Here is a 22,723-nt window from a genome sequence, read left to right on the forward strand (position 1 = left end):
AGGTATGCAGTTAAATAGTTGACTGGAAAAGAAATGCAAAGTTAATTGATATTAGACACAAAATCTCTTAAAAATCATTATATTGGATAGAAAATACCCCAGTGTATCTGAGGCAAAAGTCCTTTGGGTTGTATATTCATACACAACACACAAGCAACATGAGAAGTTTTTCCATGAGGAGAACTATCAAGTCTTTCCTTGTCTTTCCTTAAAACCCTTGAATTACATTCTTCCTTCTCAACAGCAATGTCTCCCTCCTTGAAAATCCACTGCAGCACTCTCAGAAACAAGAAAACCACATGGGCAGCTCATACATCATCCGTCAGCTAAATATTATGTTTTGTGAACTCAGGGATCATGAAGTTACATGAGGTCTCTTCTTCTTCACCCAAGTGCCAATTTTAATAAAATATTAAATCAATCACAGAAAATACATTACTCCAAGGTAGATTTAAAGGACACATAATGGCTTTAGACTCAGTTTACTTTAAGAAACCACTAACTTTTACAAGACAATCAACATGCAACAAGAAAACAAGGAAGGAGATGAAAAGGCAAGTGAAAGGTAAAAATCAGTTATGGAGTCTTGTCAGGACAAGGACTGAGATCCAGTCCTGACCAATTGCTCATCTTTGCTGTGTTGGGCTCTTTTCTCATTGAGGTGATTAAACAAGACTCGAGGATACTTTATCAAAAGGAGCTTCTCCAGAAAGTTTCTTTCAGAAGAGACAAACTTCAGAGTGTACAAAGTATACAAATCAATGAACATACGGAAATTTCTTGCTTAGGATGCCTAAAGTTACTTGCAAGGGAAGGTAATATGTTTAGAAATTCCTGCATGTGTACAAGATAAAATGCAACTTACTAATATGTCCTGCTTTAACTTTAAATGGCACATCCAACTGACTCTGAAAGAAAGAGGTTCAGAAAATTTAAGCTCAATTCAGCAACTTGTGAAATGTTCCAATGCAGGAAAAGATATTACAATAATTTTAACAAACCACTAAAAAAAAAAATTCAATATAATGAATAAGCAAGCATTTGGTTACCAATTTATACTGTTAAGCCATGTTAGGCTAAATACATTTCCAAAAACAAAGTCCTAGCTTCATGAGCTATAAAATAAAAAGGGCTTTCAGTACCGATTTTGACCTAAACACATTCTTTTAGCAATTTCGGAAAGTTCTGTTAAGGGGAAAAAAAAATGCATACACTTTCCCCTTTAAATTTAATCTCAAATTAATCAGATAATCTACATGGGTACAAAGAAAGCAAATCAGTAAGCTTCCACTTAAAAGAAAGTGTATCCTAAAATAAGAACTAAAAAATGCACATTAAACATAGTTCAGGAATCATTTTTGCAAGTATTATTGTTATTTTCACTAGCTTACCAGTGCATTTTCTTTTATTTCCAGATTCTTCAGTGCTACAGCTCCTAAAAAAAAAGAAGCCAACAAGTAAAACTGGAATAAGTAAAGTAGGACTGGTATACACTGTAAGTCCTACAGTCTAAATCAGTGGGTTACAGAAGCCTAGAAGATAAGGGGACTAATGTGTATGTCTCAAACACCAATGGAAGATAGCACTGGAGTCAACCAAGAATTGTTGCTAAAACATGCCATGAGAAAGAACGGGATGTGGCAGGAAGTGGGGGCCATACAGACATAAGCCAGAACTCCTCTCAGACAAAGGTCTATGCTCTGGCTCCTGAAGTAGAGCACATGCAAAGCAATGAGGTCAAGAAGCAGGCATGGACTGTCAACCTAAGGTAAACCCAGTATGGAGGGATCGAAACCACGAGAGACCCCCAAAGCCCTCTGACCCATTTCCAGAAAGGTCTGGAAGAAGGAACTGCACATGAGAACCCATTTGCATAGTAAACAAGCAACTCAGCTCCATGGCACAGAAAACTTAACTGTGTAAAGGCACCCTCATCAAACCCAGGCACACATGTGCCCCAGGACCCTGGACACCCCAGCTGCATTGAGGCTGGAGCCAGGACTGCCAATCTTTCTTCCTTTCTTTCTCTGTACCGCACTTTAACCTCTGTGTGTCTTTCTCTTTTTTATCCTATCCCTTATCCAAGATTTACCACCACATTTCCTAAAATCTTTACCATGAAACAGATCCACATCCTACACGTCAAATATCCCTGAAAGATGATTAAGACTATGAAAGATGATTAATCATGCTACAAAATAATATCTGAGATTGTCACATGAAGCTTGCATGTCCATGAAAAATAACCTAAAATTACTCAAAGTAAAAATGCTGGAAATCACTGTCTCAATTTTGTAAGGACCCATTTTGAAACCAAAAGTTAGCTTCTTTTTCCTCAACCATCTGTTTCCTATGCTTGTAGAAATCTATGAACAGTAAATGAGAGTTAAATTTTAGCCCTCAAAAGATCTTACTCTTGCCAGTTTTATTTATAGCCTCACAAAAATTCACAGGAAGCATTTCAGTAATCTAATTTTTTAAGGACAGAAATTCAGTATACTGAATTTCTGTCCTTAAACAAAATTCAAATTGCAAGATCAGTTTTACAATATACTTCACATCAAACACTTGCCATAACAAAAGGAATACTGGGACCAGAAAACTCATAACTTAAAACATGCACATAGTCCAAAGCAATGTCTTCTGCAAAATCTACAAGAATGAAGCTTCTGTGATGGTTACTTTCAAATTACTTGTATAGCATTAACACATGCACATGGAACAGACACCTGATACAGCTGAGCAGGGGCATAAATGAGATTCCAGAAACCAGAAGCAGATTACAGGCCTGGAAAGGAATACAACTTGAGGTTGCAAATGAAGATTTGATAGACTCAAAAACGCTTTTCTTTTGGTATGCATGTTAGAAATAGCAAAATGTATGGGGAAATGGGAGTTCCAATTGGAAGAATAATCTTGCAGTTATATAGTGCTAATGGCGATAAACAACTGTTCAAAGTACCACCAATTTTGGGAAATTGGACTCAAATCTCAAAAATGCATAGATTAGAAGAATTGGCTCAAATTGTTGAACTGATATGGAAGAGCTGATCAGGTAAACTAATCCATCCATCTTGTAGCACTCACAAAATACTATGAAGTTATAAACGTTTTAATTTATTCATTGCAACAATTCATAATCACTTTCCAGTAGAAGTCTATACATGTGACATATGCTAACATCAGCCTCTCCAGAGAAATGCTACATGCAGAAGGATGTTTTATGATAGCTGATGATGATGCTTTTAAGCCTTAAAATACATACACATTGCCAGAAACAACAGAAAAGGAAAAAAAAAAAAAAAGCAAAGAAAGCATTCCCAGAAGTAGTCTGTAACTACTCTAGGAACTAGAACTACATAGTCTTTGTGGGCAATAACAAGGTGACAGTTTTATATACCATTGGTTCAATTCCATTCTAAATTTATTCCCTGATAAAGCTTACTCTGCAGAGACCATTTTAACACTAAAACATGTCCCGTTTGCTTCTTCAAGAAGATATCACTAACTGTAATTGTATTCATGGCAAGTAACTCTAATGGTATCCAGAGCAAAGGTCCAGGTTTGTAATCAAGTTACCAGGCACAACATGCAATTTCTGCAGGCCAGTTGAGCCACGTTAAAAACATTCATAAGGAAACTGTAAGACTCCATGACACATGAAGCAGTTTAACTGGGTTGAATTTCTTCATTTTCACTGATGGCTAAGTAAACATTGCCTCTCATTTAGCAAGGGTCTGACACATGCCACAGTTCTGCAGAGGCACTATAACTCAAGCTACAATAATTTGGCAGCCCAGATGCTTCCAAAAACAAAGTACTGCAAAGTGAGTAAGGATTATCTTCAGCATTTACAAACAATACTTTGTGAAGGCAGAACTCTTCCTCATTTTACCTGAGCACATCATAATAGCAGACAATAAACATGGAATGAATAATGTTTCAAACAGGAAGACTTCGAAATTTCTACATTAAATGCTAGGATTTGGAAGTGGGGTACATCATTCTTCACTGCTTTTACTTATGATTTTACAATTAAAAATTTTAATGTTTTAGTTAAGAATCACTAGCAGAAATACACATTAGTAGAACTCCAGGTAGCTGAATTTTAGTATATAATTACTGAGACACATTTACTAAAATACAACAATTTACTTACAGAAACCTCAGTTGAGGGTCACAACCACAGTGAATGGCCTATTAAAGCACACAACAGACTACTAAGGAGGCACTAGGTTTTGTGTATTGATGAGATCTTTCTTGTTCCAACACATGAGAGAGAGCCTGAGAGACTCATGGGTTAGCACAGAGACTGAGTAAATATTGACCATGCCAGTACTCTCTTTCACTACCAAAATTTAGTCTCTACCATATGTAGTCATTTCCCTTGCAATGAAATGTAGATCTAAGTGCAACTACACTGAATCTTGACCATTCTGTTGGGGATGGGAGGCAAAAACCCAAAAGCCCCCACAAACAGAAGCAGGAAAATCAGGGAACAAACCCTAGTTACAGGATGTAACACAGCTAGTGAATTAGTCTTGGAGTACTGACAGTAGATATTAATTACAAAAATCAGGAAATACATCAGGATTTGATTGTTAGTTTTGCTGATGGTTTGTTGGGGATTTTTTTGGCAGGGGTGGTGTTCCCCTGTTGGGAGCAACTGGATGTTTTGATGACAGAAATGCATCCAATGCATGATTAAAAATTACCCAACTAAGCAACCTCAGAAACTGTATGTACAAGTAGTTGGAGTTGTATAAACAACTAGAGTTAAACATGCAGGCTACCAGCCGAAACAATAATAAAAGCCGGAACAGTTTCAAATATCTATCGCAAAGTCTAGGATTTATTTAGACTGCATTATAAAGCAAATTTTTAGATTTACTGATCTCTGGACAATGTGAATAATTCAACAAAATTAAAAAGTTTTCAAAATTCTAGAATAGGTTTATAGTTTTAATTTTAGATACTCAAAATAACTTCATGAATTTGAGTTCAAGAACCAACATCTACTACCAAGGATTCAGCTTGCAAAAAGAGATCTGGTAAACTATTTCACCAAAGAGGCCTAACTGAAATTTTGTTATGGTTATAAACAGAAGTTAAAGGGAGGGGAGAAAATTAATCTACATAAAAATCCTGCAGATTTTACCTAATTAATCACTCTCTGCTGTCTTGTAAATAAAGGGGAAGGGGAAGGAAAGCAGAGAGAGAGGAAAGATCAGAAAGCACAAATACCTTAGCTAGTATCTGATCGGTACACAACACTCCTGTTCACATATTTTAACAAAATTTCTGCTTTTTTCCAACAGCATTGTCAGCTTGTGAACCCCCCTGATCACTTTATACAAACAGCTGCCTTTGCTAGTCATGTTCCACTTGTTTTTGGGCCGTTAATTATTTCTGTTTAAGCACACCCTCTAAAGACAAGCTGTAAGTCTTTGAGGATCAGTGTCTGCCAAATACCTCCTCTATTGACATCTATTTTAAAACAGGTCATGAAAGACAACAAAAACTACTAGACAGTATGTATCCCTCAAGTGAATTCAAATTACTATTATGTAAGGGGAGAGCAGGAGGTTGCACCTGCTATACCTAGACAAGGCAAGGCATGCAAAAGTAGTTGCCTTTCACTATAGTAATAGTTGTAGCAAAAAAAAAAAAAAAAAAAAAGTGTTTTTGTGCTCACAAACATGCCAATTATCTGCCTATATCATCTTACTCACACAGCTGCCCAAAAAAGAGTTACCAGCTATTCAAGTAATAAGTTGTGTTAAGTAAGACATGCTTGAGACATTATGTAATAAGCAAGTGTGCCAAATCAACTGAGAATTAAGCTTTTTAAAGGGCAGTACAGAGGGTCTGACCACGACACTGAAAGGTTATTTAGACATAGTCAAAAGAAAATAATGGCATCATGAACTGTATAATAAAACAACTGTTTGGTCTCTCAACACTGTCTGGAAACCTCACTGGCACTTCACCTCATGTCAAAGATAACTGCGTATGTCTCACATTGCTGCAAGCATCTTTCCAGGTATTTTAACTTGACCAGGTCTAGAGCATTCAAAAATATCTAACTCACCTAAATACTTATCTAACCTGTTTATCTAAGCCAAGTACTTGCACACTTGTTAACACAGCCCATTGAAACGATCTTTCTTAGTAAACACCGAACAAAAAGAAGTTAAAAAACACTGTCCTTCCCAGCATCAGCCATCCAATAGCTTTCTCTCATGGCTGCCTAACACACTAGTCTTTTACCCTGCTTCATATTAATGGAGTTCCTTATGCATGTGATTTTGTCCCGTTACCCTCTTTTCTGAGCCTTGCCTTTGCCAGTATTAGCTTTACATGTTCAAATTACCTTTTTTACCTGTGTAGGTTGAGCTACCTTCAATTTTCTGCACTGCCTTTTATATTTCAGGTCTTTCAGTTTTTGCAACATTCTCAGCCACAAGTGTTTTCAGATATTACGTCCTTCTTCAATACTGAGACAGTCTACATTTTTACCTTTCAATCTGAGAGGTTTTTAACAAGAAAAAAAAAAATCAAAGCATTTCCGTAATTATTACCATGTTCATGTATTTTCTGGAGTATCATCATCATACAACTTTACTACACAGATTGAATCTGGAATAGCTTTAATACAGCATGATGAATTCTCTCATTTATTCAACCAAAGTTAATATCAAGTATGCTCATTTAAAGCTCATTAAGAAATTTCTCCATTTACAGAAGCTGAAACTATGTAACATTAGGTTTTATACATATATTCAGTCTATAAACAAAAAGCAGTGGTGATTTGTTACAAGGAAGAAAAAAAGCAAGCAACCTTTTTTTTTTTTTTCTTTTCATGTGATGGATTTAGGACAATTTCCTTTCAATAGTATATGATTTATGTAAAGTTTAGTAATCACGACACACAAACACTGTATGAAAACACATAGCTGTCATGGAAATGCTTTCAGAGCATGCAGACAAGCATTAAAACCATTAAGTTTTAATATGAAGGCCAAAAAAGTAATTTTTTTATTTTAATACCTTAGTTACAGAATTTTAGTAATTAACAAGCTAAAAAAATTATCCACACTTTAGGTATACTGTGAGTGTAGGGATCTGCTAATCAATGATGCACTCCACATAAAAACAGTATTCTACTGCTGTTGTTACTAACAGTCATTGCCTTTTAGATAGAAGAATGCAATTTCTGGGTCCTTTGAGATATTTGAAATGAAAGAAATATTGCAGATTCACAGATGATTAAACACAATTTTATTAAATTGAAAAAAAGCATCATGTGGTAGGCCAGGGAAAAAACTCTACAGGTGATGCTTCACTACGGCTGTACATCAGTATTCACTACAAACAAGTTGACAGGTTATGAAGAGAAAAAATAATTTTATTCTAATACATAGACACTAGAGAAGTGAGAAATTTAATTTAAATAAAAATATACTAAAACCTCTAATATATGAGACCTTCTTGAAGAGGAGATAATAAAAAAGAAAATTAAATTCCACAGACATGAAAAAATATGACAGCTGAATATGAAACTTCCAAGTAAAACTGAGTTGGTGGGGTTTTTTTTAGTTTTCAGTTGGGTTTGGTGGGGTTTTTTTTTAGTTTTTTTAAACTGAGACAATGCATCTAATCCGTTAACAGTAGCTTCACAGAGGCATAAGCTGTCATGATTAACCATCAGTAACGTAGCGAGCTGGTAAAAGAAACTTCTACCTTTTTTGTAATGCATAAACATTGCCCAAAACATTTACACAGCATTTCATATTTTTCATTAAATATTCTGCCTGTCTTCACTGAACAGAAAGAAGATACTATGGTAACTTCAGAACTTCAGGACATAAATCAAGCAATTAGGCTGACACAGTTTTGCTGAAAGGTGCAATTAGTCAAACCTTCCAAGTAAGACTCACCTAATCAGTAAGAGGTACGTGATATTAAGCCTTACTGCTATAGATCAAGGACTACTACTTTGTCTCCAGCAGTTACATGTGCTGTTGCTGTGTTAAGACTCCTTACAGAGACTGAACTTTACAAAGATGCTATAAACGCCTTGACTAACCGAAGGGAAATTACTGCAGAGATGCAACTAAATAAGGACGCCATTTCGGAAAACAAGCATGAAAACAAAAATGTCCACGATGTAACAAGCTCCAGAAGAAGCTTATAAAATCTGGTTAATGTATATGAGCGCCTAGGAATGGAACTGCAGGTAGGCAATACCTCGAGGATGTTTCACACCTACTAATACATGAAAGCACCTGCAAAAAAAACCTTGAACCTCTGTGTTTGCTTTTGCTGATGCTGCAGACACCTGGGATGCACATTCGAAACCGAGCCAGCAGTGGACACTGCACAGACATCCGTTCGTGGTCTGTGTCTGACGGACCTCTGATGCTGTTTTGTTGCACATACCTTACAAGGGGACCTCAGGAGAGCACATTCAAATAGAACACTTTACTGCCATCAGAACTAGCACGTTAATTTAATTCTACGGACCACCGTTTACCTCACCTAGCACAGCTGGGAACGACCTCTGCAAACACTTAAGGCAGTATCTACTACTGGTTCTTTAAGGCTAAAAATAACAAATATTCCAGACCTACAGATGACAGCACCAAAAAAAAAACGGGATGTCACTGCTGTTCGCAGAGAGGCCACTCACTCCCACGAGCAGTAAAATCCTTGGCACGGTTTACTTCCAGGCGTGGAAAACGCCGTAAGCCAGTTCAGTTTCGCATTCCCAGAGCCAGGTCAGACTCCCGCCTCCAAGCTGCCCGCCCACCAATTCCCAAACTTTCCGCGAGCACCAGAGACACCGCGGCCAGCCAAGGTCCGTCCGCAGCTACGAGACAGTACGGACGGCTCCGTAGGGAAAAACAAAACAGGAGCGGCCCTCCATGCGCCTCCAGCACTTCGCCCGGTTTCTCTTTCCCCCGTTCTGCAGATCCTCCCGCGCCGCCGCCACCCCCCACTGCCGCAGCCACGGCTCCGTGGACACCACCTCCCCAACCCGCCCGCCTGACCGCCCCCGCGGCTATTTTTAAGCGGCCGGGCAGGCGGAGCGGTGGTGGAGTTGTCGGGCGAGCAGGCGGCTCGGCTCGGCTCGGCTCAGCCCGGCTCTGCTCGGCCCGGCCCGGCTCGGCTCGGCCTGACCGCGCCCAGGGGGCGCCGCCCCGGGCTCCTCCCTTGTGCGGGCGGCAGTGCGAGCCCGGCCGGGCAGGAAGGCACGCGGCGACATGAGGGCAGACAGGCGGCTCCCCCGCGGCGCCCCAGGCCCCTACCTCCCCAGATGCCCAGCTTCAGCTGGGAACTGTCCAGGTTCACCACGTAGTCGCCAAGGAAACGGTTCAGGACGTCCACGACCAAGGACTCAAACACCATCCTGCCCCGCCGCCGCCGCCGGCAGCAGCGCCGCCAGCCCGGCTCCTGCCGCTCCCCGCCGGTCCAGTCCGCCCCGCCCCACCCCGCGGGGGCGGCCCAGCGCTGCCCCCGTCCCGCCCCGTCCGGCTGCGGGCGCGGCGAGGCGGGGAAGAGGCGTGGCCTGTCTGAGGCTACGGCAGCCGGTGGGGGCTGCGCAGGTCCGCCTGCCTTGGGCGTTTCCTTCCCAGTATCGCTCCGTACATGCGCTCTTGGAAAGGTACGATTTATCACAGAATGGGTCAGGTTGGAAGGGATCACGGGGGATCACCTGGTCCAACCTCCCTGCTCAAGCCGGGTCATCCCAGAGCACATGGCACAGGGCTGCGAGCATGTTGTTCTTGAATATCGCCAGTAAGGGAGACTCTACAACCTCTCTGGGCAACTTGTTCCAGTGCTCTGTCACTGCACGGTAAGGAAGCTATTCCTCATGTTCAGGTGGAGCTTCCTGTGCGCCCGTTTTTGCCCACTGACTTTTGTGCTATTGCTCGGTACCACCGAGTGGAGTCTGGATCCGTCTACCTGACACCCTCCCTTCAGATAGTCACGGACATTGATAAAATCTCCTCCCAGTCAACTCTTCTCGAGGCTGAGCAGGCCCAACTCCCTCAACCTTCCTTCTTCAGAGAGATACGTCAGTTCCTTAATCATCTCTCTGTTCTCCACTAGACCGATTAGTTTGTCCAAGGGATTTAAATGTAAGATAGCCATAACAGTTTTTTGAATATTTTTCTCATCCAAGCTAGGCAAATGTAGAAATTACTGCATCTGTTGAGCTGTTCAAAAATGGTTGAGCTATTACTGGCATAATGGCTAAAACAAGTTGAATTTAATTTATCTCTCCGAAGAGCTTGACTCCCAGGCTGTGTTCTGGCTTGGGTGTCAGCTGAATCACATTGAAATAACTGGGCCATGTTTGCCCTGAGTGGCTGTGCTGAGGACCCCTGCAGTCACAAGGTTTTTTGAGGTAACTGGCCGGTGTGACCATTCACAAGGCTCCTTGACAGCCACACTCCCAATGCCAGAGACTCTCACTGTTAGAAGGCCCTTCACAGCAGGTGGCTCCAGCGAGCCGATGGGTGCCCTGCCCCCGCTGGGCTTCCTACACACCTCACCTCCTCAGTGTTGCTGAACCTTTGTATTTGATATAGAAATTTAAACCATTGGGGGGAAAGGAATGAGAAAGTTGTCAGATATTACACATCTTTTCATTCCTTTATACAGAAATAAAAGAATACTACCTACCACTGCTGACCTTTCCTTTCACAATGGGATATATAAGCCTGCTTACCACAACCTGCCACACCAGCAATGCCTCACATCCACCCCATATGCAGAATAAAATAATTTGCAAAGAAGTAGTTTGCTTTAAAGAAATACACTTCTATCAGGGATGACAATCTTTATTAACACAAGGAAGGGGAAAGAGTAATACTGAAGAAGGTTAACAAAAGACAAAAAATACGCTGTCTAATTCAGGCTTAGGTTCCTCTGAAGTTATTTTGTATTGTTTGGAAAAATTACGGTCTCAGCATTGGTTTCTCAGTTCTTGGATTTAGCATCTTTTTCTATTGAAAAACAAGTAATACGAAAAAAACCCTACATTAGAAAGAGATTCATTGGACCAATGCGCACACCAAATGTAACTGTGTCCATGCACTAATACACATACAGGAGAATATTTATGCAGCTGGCTTTCTATGAATTTCTTACACAAAGCCAGACATATTTCTTATAAGCTATCTCAAGAAAGACGTGTGAACAAAAGGCTTTATTTTGTGACTTAATCACATATCTTCCTGTTTAGTTGTGGAAAAGCTAGATGTTGAATCCATTTATATTCATGCCTGTCCATTTGCTATTCCAAAGTTGAGCTTTGGAAGTATACGTCTTCAGGATTATCTTCTACCAGTCAGTTTTCCAAAGTAACTTTACTTTGTAAGTCTACAGCTTCTTAGGGTGTAAGTAAAATTTCTTTGTCATATTCAAATATTCTGGTGAAGTCACTCTGAAGTCAGGAGAGCAGAAGTGTCCTAGGTGAAGTACCACTTCTTTGCATCAAAAGGATACAGGATTTTTATTTTGTTACTGCAAAGAAAATTTTATGATATGATGGATTTTTCCAATTCACAAAGTGTGGGTGAATCTTCCACAGCAATCAGCTAAGTTTGAAGCTCTCCAGCTGCGAAAAACTGCTTGCTGCTGGTGAACTACTAGGCCTAGGGTAGGCAACCATGGATAAGCATGTTTCCTACTAGTGACTCTTACCTACTAAGAAATCCATAGCATTTGCAGACTCGTCAAGGCACAGGGTTCCGTCTTTTTCCCCTTCCTTCCTTTTCATATCCCACAGCTCACTAGCACTAGCAGATGCAGTGTAATTTCAAGCCCAGGCTGGAGCAGTATCTGAGAAGTAAGGAACAGAGTGCATCAAACAGTGTACCATCTGTGGGGAATCCATCTAGTCCCATGAACCAAGTTTTCTCCCTGGCATTTGCACAGAATTTGGGAACTCTGTCTACATACACGATACAATCAGAGCCACCTGGACAGCAGTTTTTCCGCTTGAGGTCTTGTTTTATATGTTCTTCCGGTCTCCATTGAAATCCATTAGTAATCACTCTACTTTTCCCCTTTTTGTAATCAAAGCTTCTGATACCTTGATGGCACTTCACACCTGTAACAAAGCTGTTTAACGTCTGGCTGGATGTTAGCAACCAAGTTTCTGGGCTCCCTGCTCAGAGAATTTCTGCAAACTGAGGCTGGAGGCCACAGACTTCTCTGTGAGTATGAGAGATTCCATGTCGGCTTTCTGCTGCCCTCTGTGTGAAGGCTGCTCAGACTTGTACTGAAGTGACTCAGCACCTCACAGGTCTGCCAGGATGGCAGGTCATCTTCGAGTTAGGTGTTATCCTCTTCTTCAGGACAATCACGAGCAGCCTTCTCAGTCACATCTTAGAGTTCAAGGAAGTAGATTTGCTCATTAAAAAAAAAAACAGTGTAAAAGATGTTTATCCTTGTTTTTACTCTCCTCAAATACATCTAATTTCCGGTGTCTAATGAAGTTACATAACTTTAGTCATACTGCCATGATTTTATGCATTTTCCTGCTCATAAATATGAATATCCTTATCCTTGTTTCTTCCGTGTTGCAGATAGTGCTTTCAAAATGGTTTTAACTCAAAGCATGGAGTGCAGTGAATAAAGCAGGATGTGAACCTGTGAACCTCTTTAGTGTGTTTCCAAAAACCCAAAAGCCCAATGTTACAGGGCTTTCAAAAATTTTTAACTATTTCCTGGAGAATTTTAGAATATAACTGCAGCAAAACCACAGGGATGCCTTATTTCTAAATCTTTCAGAGTCACCTGCTTTTGAATCTCCTTCAGAATCAGCTGAATCATGGTGGAATGTTTGCTCTACTCAGTTGCACTGAGGCTGACCTGCTTAAGGATTTTGAAACCCAAGGACAAAACCAGATTTTTTTACCTGATCATGCTATGCAATAAAAACTCCAAGATCTTCTTATCAATAAAACACTTCAGCTAAATTTTAAAGCCAGTTTTTGCAGTTCAAGGAACAGACTAGAGAGTAATTATATTCTTCCTGTCATCATCAAAGGAGTGCATTCAGCGGCTTGGTAGATAGAAGCTTTAGAAGTCCAGGAGCCTTCTTAGCACTTTCACTGAGAAGACCCTGATCTTCAAGCTTTATCCAAAATTGTAGTCTAACATGGCAGTAGACAAAACATGTCTCTCTAATATATTTGGCATGTTGGCAGATCTTCTAGTTGATTAAAAGAACTTACGAAGTACCATGCTTAACATTATGAATACTGTCTTTATACTTCATTTAAATATATATAATTTACACCAGATTTCTGAATTTGCATTTCATTTTACATTTGGTAAGTCATTCATAAACACTGAAAAGCAATATGACATAGAAAGAAAATCAGAATTGGAAATACTTTGTTGGCATGTGCGAAGTAATACATGTGTCTTACGATCTGGAAATAGCTTTGCAGAATAAATTTAAATCTGACACTGAGCGTGTTTTGTTACATGTCCTTGCCTTTTTCTTTACTCATCGAAGTATGTGTCAGGCAACACAAGGCATTACAAATAAAGCCCTGATTTCAATCAAAACAAATTTACTGTCAGAAATTTTATCTTGGTAAAGAGTATAATCTTCTTTTTGAGCAGATATGAAGTAAAGTAGACTACTTACATGTCTAGTAGGCATGGTTCTGCTTTATTTTGAGCAGGGATATTAGGATGAAACCCATCAACTGATCCCAGAAGTTATGATGGACTCTTCCCTTACTTCTTGTCATTTTTAACTCACTTTTATACTACTTCTTTACAATTTGGTGGAGCTTGAGTACATCTTACTCAGTGAGGGGAGGCTGTACCTTGGCAGCAGATATCTCAGTACAGTGCCAGACATAACCTTGGGACAGGGGCATGTGTCAGTCCAAGGAGAGTGATTTCTCCACAGTTGCTGATTCAACAGCAAGACATCTTTCTTTATCTCACTTGGTTTTCAGCTGCTGTGCAGCTTATCAGCTAGAAAGTACCACCAAGTTCCTCCCTCCTCTCCAAGGGTGTCAGCAGAGCCTGGTCATGGTGTCTCCACTCTGCCCTTTATTTAGTTACCCTGAGACTGTATTGTGTGTGGGAGGTCAGATATGCTGGCTACATTCCATCCAGGGAGTAGCAACTGTATTTTCCCCTGTGGTTTCCATAACATTATCTTTTTACCCTATCATCTTCCCACACAAGCAGTATTCATGGATTTGCAGTTTATCTGTCCTTCTCAGAGCAGACATATATCCAGGGTTGGCAAGTGGAAGGAGAGATGGTTTTGTTTGAGGGAATGGTGTAGAATTTGTTGTGAATTAAGAGCCTGCAAAAGGAGATAAAAAGATCTGAATGGAGACTGATACAGTATGGAGAGGTCCTATAGACATATAGCTGCGGTTTTTTTCAAAAAAAATGAGTACAAAAAAGCGATGCTGATGTGTAATTCCAAACCTATGGATGATGGTTTCAGACAGACAAAAACTTTTGACACTTTTTTTAGTAATAGCAGTAATTTTTTCCATCAAATTTGTTTAAAGAATTTACAGTTTTATACATATATATATAATGAAAAACAGTTAGTCCATCCAAAAGTTCACAGATAAAGGATCCCTTCTTTGTTTTATACCATTCGAGAGATACTGTCTCCACCTTTATTTCTTGCTCCACTACTTTTCTAGGTCTTTGATTACTGAAGCCTGTCAAAGCATCTTTTACGCCTTTTAAGTATGCAGTTTCACTGAAGCCCAAGTATTATTATATAAACAGAAAATTGGAGTTGACAGTGAAAAGGAAATGAGTGAAAGGACTACTCAGTTTGAACACACACAGTACAATAATTGCTTCACTATTAAAGTGCTATTGAAGCACTTGAAATTTCGAGACCTTTCATACTTTGAGTTGTTAGACCCATCAAACTTATTCCTACTGTATTTCTTGTATAATTCGCAGGATTTTGGAGGCCTATCCTGACCCTTACTTTTCCAGTGTAAGTAAAATATGGAGAAAGGACAACTCTAAAGAGTTCCAGTTGAAAAAAAGAAATGTAGAAAAAGAGCCAGCAACTTTAGCAACTTACCTTAAAAGTGGGGCATCCCTGGACTATCACACATACTCTTGGGTTCCCAAAAAGTCAAGTTCTGCAGTAGCATTTGTTTTACTGACTGGTTTTGGAAGAGCAGCATTAGTGTCTTTCCAAGTGATTCCCTTATTAGCAAAGTAAACAGAGTGTTGCCAATTATTTGAGTAGAAATGGCATCAGGACACCAATGGGGCAACTTTGAATACTAAATACAAGCAATCTGTATTTGACATGACAAATTTGCATAAGAGAAGCCAGCATAAATACAATTAGTCAGAGGATACAGATACTACTGACAGAACTGCTCAGGGTACGCTACCTGACATTTTATATGACTCAGATCTCTTTTTGACACAAAGGGCAGGTATATGTTATTTCCTTACTTTTAAGAAATCAATTCACAGAACTTAGTGGCCATCCTCATCTACTTGTTTTTTTTATTATAGCACAACTCCATGTATTCAGTCACAGTGTACATTCCCGCTGTGCTACAGAGACAAATACCTATGGCATGCTGCATATCCTGCTCAACATGTGGAAATTTTTCTCTCTTCATGCATGATATGTAATTATTGAACACTTTATTTGTGTTTTAATTAAACCCTAAGCACTGGTCTTCAGTGAAGCCTGCACTTCTGTGCTGCATTCACACTTCTGTTGTGCTACTGAACCTCAGTCAGGTGATATCATTGTGCTAATGCAACTGCACACTTGTAATGCTCAAGGTTGGTAGTAGCAGTAGTAGTTGAACAGTAGTCTGTATGCTAGATTTAATCTGTAAGACTCTTTAGTCTGCTAAATGCATGTCTTGATAGGGGAAAATAGGAAGGAAGGGAGGCAAGAGAGAAGGTAGGTGTGTGGTGTCAGATCTGAAGGTCAGCAAATGGCTAAATATTTTTCCACCTGTTTCAGTTGACCAAATGTCTAGGTTTAATCCCAGCTGGCAACTAAGCACCACCCACCTGCTCACTCTCCTGCAGCAGGATGAAGGAGAGAGTCACAAGTGAGAAAACTCATGAGTTGAGATAAAGACAGTTTAATGGGCAAAGCACAAACCGTGCCCACGAGCAAAGCAAAACAAGGAATTCATTCATCACTACCCATGGACAGACAGGCATTCAGCCACCTCCAGGAAGACAGGGCTCCATCACACATAACAGTGACATGGGAAGACAAAAGTCCCCCACTTCTTTCATCTTCCCCAACACCATATGGACTGGAATATCACTTTAGTCAGTTGGGTTCAGTTGTCTTGGCTGTGTCCTCTCCCAGCTCCTTGTGCATCCCCAGCCCACTCACCAGTAGGGTGCTGGAGAGGAGCAGAAAAGGCCCTGACACTGTGTAAGCCCTGCTTAGCAGTAAAGAAAGCATCCCTGAGTTAGCAACACTGTTTCCAGAACAAATCCAAAACATAACCCTATATAGCTACTGTGAAGAAAATTACCTCTATCTCAGCCAAAACCAGGACACCAAACCAGAAATACGAACCTTTATCGTGAAGTGTGCGTTGCTGGGACTGTTTTGCAGAAAAGAAAGAGAGAGTGGCAGAGCTCAAATGCTACTGGGAAGTCTTAACCATAATGGAGCCTCTGGATATTGAAGTTGGCATTTGGTTTTTTACTCACAAGGTTGCAGGAGTCAGAGCAAATGAGCGATTTTTGCTGGTTATGTGAAGGACAATTGGAATGGGAGAGCTCTCCTTGTTAAATGATGAACGTGGCACCATCTGGTGGCTATATGCAGATTTTTGTGAATAGTGTTGGATTGATGGGCTCAAGCATTTTATGGTAGTTTATGTTCAACAAATAGTTACAGTTAACATTCATAATTTTAAATTATTTTATGTCCCTTTTTAATTAAGTGCACATGGAAAATGTGAATTCTCACAACACAAAGGTAATTGCATTTGGAGTTGGGTAAATGCAGTGGAATTCGTGTTTGGAAAGCACCTTTGGCAGCCCAGCTGTCATCCAGCATTGAATGGGTGTCTTCTATATGGCGTTAGATAAAGACTGTAATTTTCCCATGTTGTTTATTCTTAAGTACCATATGTAAAAGAGAAGATAGAACTTACTGCAAAGATATTCTTGCATGTTTATCTACAGAATAAATAAGGCAATATAGATACTAAAGATAATTTCTAGAATTCCTAGGGATTAATGCCACATTTGTGCCCCCTTTTGAAAAGTCATTGATACTGTAGTCTTTGGAAAGTTCCTGAAGACAGGCCCTTGCAAACCAGTTCTTCAAAGTAACATTTGGATGTGAACCATGACTACCCCTGCTGAAACGGGGTGCCAACTTAGCCATCTCTGCTTAGTCCTGAGGCACTAGAGCCATCACTGCTATGCCTTGCTTTCTGGTCTTTCTGCGCTGTTACTCACTCTGTGGTTCTAAATGAAGATACTTTGACTCCATGGCTCAAATGGCAAATCTGAACCCTGTAGTTCCTCTGTATGAGCTTTTACATAGGAAATGGGTGTATGTGCACTTGTACTCCAATGGCCTTTAGAGAGACCTTGACAAATTAGAGGGCTGGGCAATCACCAGCCGTATGAAGTTCAGCAAGGGAAAGGGACAGGTTCTGCACCTGCAGTGGGGCAATCCTGGGCATACAGATAGATTGGAGAAGGAGGTGTTGCACAGCAGCCCTTCAGAAAGGGACCTGGTGGTCCTGTTTGACAGGAAATTGAACAAGACTCAGCAGTGCTCTGGCAGCCAGGATGGCCAGCCATGTCCTGGGGGGCATCAGGCACAGCATCGCCAGCCTGGCAAGGAGGGGATTGTCCCACTCTGCTCTGCACTGGGGCGGCCTCACCTCAAGTCCTTTGTATAGTTTTGGGCACTGCAACACAAGAAAGACATTAAACTACTAGAGAGCATTCAAAGAAGGACCACAAAGATGGTGAAGGGCCTTGAGGGGAAGCCGTGTGAGGAGTGGCTGAGGTCCCTTGGTCTGTTCAGCCTGGAGAAGAGGAGACTGAGGACAGACCTCATTGCAGTCTACAGCTTCCCCATGAGGGGAAGAGGAGGGGCAGGCATTGATCTCATCTCTCTGTGACTAGTGACAGGACTCAAGGAAATGGCATGAAGCTGAATCAGGGGAGGTTTAGATTGGATATTAGAAAAAGATTCTTCCCCCAGAGGGTGCTTGAACACTGGAACAGGCTTCCCAGGAACGTGGTCACAGCACCCAGCCTCTCTGTGTCAAGAAGCATTTGGACAATGCTCTTGGGCACTCAGTGTGATTCTTGCTATGTCCTGCATAGAGCCAGGAGTTGGACTTGATCCTGCTGGGTCCCTTCCAACTCACCATATTCTATGATTCTCTGATTCTCTGATTCTGAGTCAGCAGGCTTAGAACCTCTTTCATAGAGTTGTCATCCAGGTTTTTTATGAATATTCTGGCCTGGGTTGTACCATCTGTGTGATGCTCGCAATTGATTTCTCACAAGCTGGAGTCCCCCATAAGGACGAGGGCAGTTGACTTGGAGGTGTCCTTTAGTTCCTCAAAGAATAATTTGTCGGCATTATCGTCCTGGCTGGCAGGTCTATAGCAGACTCCCACAATGACATCCACATTATTTGTTAGTCCCTGATTCTTACCCAGTATCTCTCAACCATGCCATTGCCAATTGTGAGCTCCATACACATTTTATCCTTGTCATTACATAAAATGCCACCTCCCAACCTCTTCTGCCCTGCCTGTAATCATCCAATAGGGCACTTCTATCCCACCATAAAAGTGATTTATTGAAAATATTATTTTCAAACTGAACAGGGTAGGTCTGAAGTGATCACCATGCTAAAGATAATTATATCCTCGGAAATTGTGGTGTGTTATCATGCATGCATTTTGGATTACCAAACCATTAGCTTGGTTGTATGTACACATTAATTAGCCTATTTTCCTAGAAATAAAGGTCCTAGGCTATTTGCACATCTAGTTTATTTGTAATTAGCTGGCAAGCCCTTGTGTCATTGTTTTGTACTCTCATGTCATCTGGGGTTTTGAACCTCAGAATTTAGGGCGTTGTCTCTCATTTCATACCTCTGCTCAATTCTAGTTGATCTGGGCCTTGGAAGCTGCTTTAGAATTCTCTAGATTTCCCCTTCCACCTCTTCTAGTACTGCATTAAGGTTGACCTTCAGTGTCCAAAAGCATACTGTGCTCTGAGTGTCAAAAGGGCTTAAGCCCAAAATGTGTTTTTCTTTGTTTTGGTGTTGTTGTTGCTAAATCTAGTTTTTATACAAATTTAAAATATCTGTACATATAATACATTAGAAAGACTATACATGTGTGTCTTGGTTTGAAAAACAGATGTCTGCTAAGGAAGGCAGGAGCCCCCCTTGGAATGGCAGATGCAACCCCCCTTCCCTCCGAGTTATTATAATTTTGAAATCAAGGGGCTTTTAGGCAAAGATGTGGGAAATAGGAATAAAAGTTCTTTACTATTATATATCTGTATGTGTATAACCAGTCAAACAACAATAACTATGGCAGTAACAGCAAACAATCACAAACCCAGTCCCAGCCTTCTCGGCTGTCGGGCCCTTTCCCCTCGGGTGCAGTTCCGCTCGCAGCCGGCAGGGGCGCTGGCGGCTCCCGGTGAGCAGGGCAGGTGCGATGGTTCCCCCGCGGCTGCAGGGGGCGCTCCGGAGCGAGCTCGGGGAGCACGCGGCGCTGGTGCCCTGGGATCCCGGGAAAAGGATGGAACAAAGGCTTCACAAACCCCTGGGCAGCCGATCCCGGTGTCCAGCTGGACCCTCGGGAACAGCAGCTGGAACGGCAGGCTGGAGCACAAATCCCGGGTGGCAGACGCGATGTATCCAAGCGGAGAACCCCCCGGAGGTCTGGGCAGGCAGGGTGACCATGGCTACAACACAGCGAAGGCTCGAAGCAACAGCGGGGCAGGGCGGCCACAGCCCGGCTCCCAGCGGGGCAGGGAAGGCGGGCTTTGGGATCGCGGGGCTTCTCCAGCAGAAGGAAAAGCAGCCGAAGAAAGCAGCCTCCCTCTCTGTCCTAATGCCAGAGACCGACCCCCCACACACCCAGGTGAAAAAAAGGAGAAGCCAGCTACTTTGTTTTTCTTAAGTACCCAGCTATTTGCTCCCCTAGCAACACGAATGGGGAAAATTCCTTTAACAGAAAAAAAACCCAAGAGAGCTCCTAAAAACCCAACAATGTGTATCATAAATGGCATTATATAGTAATCCACATATGTCACTGAAAACATACCAAATACATTATTTTTAGCATCTATGCAATACAATTGCATTATCAATAGTTTCTTCTAATTTCTTCTTCTTTTTTTTGTGCTGCCAAAACTTCATGTGTGTTTTTTGAAGAATTAGACCTGTAAGATACGAACATTTTTATGGAATTGGGAAGTAGATTAGTGACATTTAATTTTGTGTTTGTACCAAAGAAGTATTTGGGTTTGAAGAGAAGTACTTTTTGTGGATTTTTATGAAACCAGAAGATGGCAGCAAGTGTTGATTAGAATTTTATGCCACTGAACCTCTTCACACCTTCAGAGCAAATCAATATTCTTTTTAATGCAAGCATTTGCTTTGAATCTGATGTATAACAGAAAAGAGCTAATTTACATTTGTATCAATACCATTATTCTTGCACAGGGAAGTGAGAGTGCTAATCCATTTCAAACAGGTTTATTCATTTGAAAAGACTAATGCTGTGAGGGGCTGTTAGTGTGCATATGCCAAAGAAATAATGCGGTGATCTGTTGAACACATAAATACAAATGCGCATGTATAGAGACAGTTTTTCTTCATACTGCCATCTCTGGAGCTTTTTTGCAGCACGTGTTTGAAAGATAAATGCTGTTTCTCAGTAGTCATATCAACAGTTAAAAGTATTAATGGTGATGGAAGATAACCTTATATGTTGATTTCAGGATAGCTCAGAATGAGGGTAGTGCTTCCATTGGTCTTGATGGGAACACTTAAAACTGCGGTCTAATTCTTCTCAGTGTGTCAGCCTGTTTCTAGTTTGGCAGGGTAGATAGGACTGAACCAGCAGGTAGAGGTGCAGGAGGTTTAATGCTTTGTTTCTGGATTTTAATTTGAGTACTGTGTATAATGTTAGCTTGTGGAAAGGTGGTAATAAATACAAACTATACTCTCTGCACAATTTTATTAGAGTAGCACGCTTGGCCAGAGCAACTCATTGGAATAATTTTAAATCCTTCTGGAAATGACCTACTGGACCACATATCAAAACTAGTTTTGAGTAGACAGCTTAACAGATCTGGGTAAAGTTCAGGAGAGAAAAAGTGCACCTGATTTAATATAAATTACAGTGTATCAGAGACGAGCTGGGAGAAAAATACTGTGAACTTCACACATCATTAAATAGTAGTTCTGTCATATAAGCATCCTTCAAAGTCTTTAAATTTAACGCATTGCAGTGTAACTATTTTGAAGTAAGGTTTAAGTATCATCAAAAGTGACCTGGAAGCCACTTACAATTTGAAAAGCCTGCTGAAAATCTTGCCTCATCCAAGCCTTCATAAGTGTAAAGAATCTTAATTTATTTAGTTTCTCCTCAGACAAACCATCCCATAACTTTGATTATGCACATTGTCTTAGTTTTGTTTTTCCAGTTTACCTGTTCAAGGTGCAGGTGAGCCATGAGTGAATAGTGGTTTTTTCAGTGACTTAGTAATGTTGCTCATATTCTTTTTCTATTAAATCATGACATTTGACTTGCTTTTCTGTATCTGCTGGTAGCCCAACAGGCATACAGTGAGGGAAGGCAATGAAAGCAAAATACAACCGTGGAACTGATAACAGAACATTTTTGCATGTTGCAACTGCATGTTCAGGAATTCATTTCACTTCTAAATAGAACAGCTGGGAAAGTTTTATTATTTTTCCTCTGTCCAATGGGTAGAGTAGTAGGAAAAAAAATGGACAAAACTCGTGAACTCCAAGATAAACTAGGTGGCCATACTAAAATTACAGGAATAATAAGAAAAAAGACCATATTTGTTGGATAGGTGTCTGTAAGAAAGATTCTGTGTTAACACTGCTCAGGGGAACATTAGTAAGAATTGTTGAGGGATCTGAATGCCATCCATCTGGTAGAAAAACAGATCTATAAAATAGTGGTTTGAAAAGTGTAAATATTCAAGTGTCTTAAATGACAGTATCACCCATCAATATTATAAGATTGAAGAAGAGTAAGGATTGTTATACCTATCTGGTATAAAAGATAGGTCATACTGAAAATTAGGTATGATTTATTTCCAAAATTAAATTCAGTATAGGAAGTACCTCGACTTTTTAATTGATCCTTCAAGACCTTTCTGGTTTAGGGACAAGTTATAGTAATCAGATTTAGACAGGAAGTAATTAGAGATTTTTTCTGGTAGATCAGTTAACTGGTTTGATCAATTGAATCAATTGGTTTGATTCTCTGGTTCACTGTGTGATTGGTGAAACTGTGAGAAACTTCTCTCGTTTCCTAATATAACAATGATGTAACAATTATTCTAAAATAAACCTGTTACCCCAAATAAATATGCAGGTCTAAGAATCTGTTCCTTGATAACATGTATTGTGTTATCAACCAATAAACCAGCACTGTTT

At 40.6% G+C, this 22,723-nt stretch overlaps 1 protein-coding gene across 5 annotated transcripts in view; it reads right to left on the reverse strand.

Moving 5' to 3' along the window:
- Positions 1-9,476, reverse strand: part of VPS13A (vacuolar protein sorting 13 homolog A) — a 108,389-nt gene extending 98,913 nt beyond the window's left edge. For all 5 annotated transcript variants that reach the window (XR_006016896.1, XM_042033136.1, XM_042033135.1 and 2 more), the window contains exons 1-3: positions 9,312-9,476; positions 1,392-1,435; positions 866-908 (exon numbers count right to left, since the gene is read on the reverse strand). Coding sequence is in view for 4 of the 5 variants with exons in the window: in XM_042033136.1 (XP_041889070.1) it covers positions 866-908; positions 1,392-1,435; positions 9,312-9,411 (187 nt within the window). In the remaining variant the exon portion in view is untranslated. The remainder of the gene's footprint in view (positions 1-865; positions 909-1,391; positions 1,436-9,311) is intronic.
- Between the last annotated feature and the right edge of the window lie 13,247 nt (positions 9,477-22,723).

This window comes from Corvus kubaryi, unplaced genomic scaffold (assembly GCF_017639235.1).
Source record: "Corvus kubaryi isolate FWS band 111438036 unplaced genomic scaffold, C.kubaryi_AGA036_p1.0 37357, whole genome shotgun sequence".
Taxonomy (NCBI): domain Eukaryota; kingdom Metazoa; phylum Chordata; class Aves; order Passeriformes; family Corvidae; genus Corvus; species Corvus kubaryi.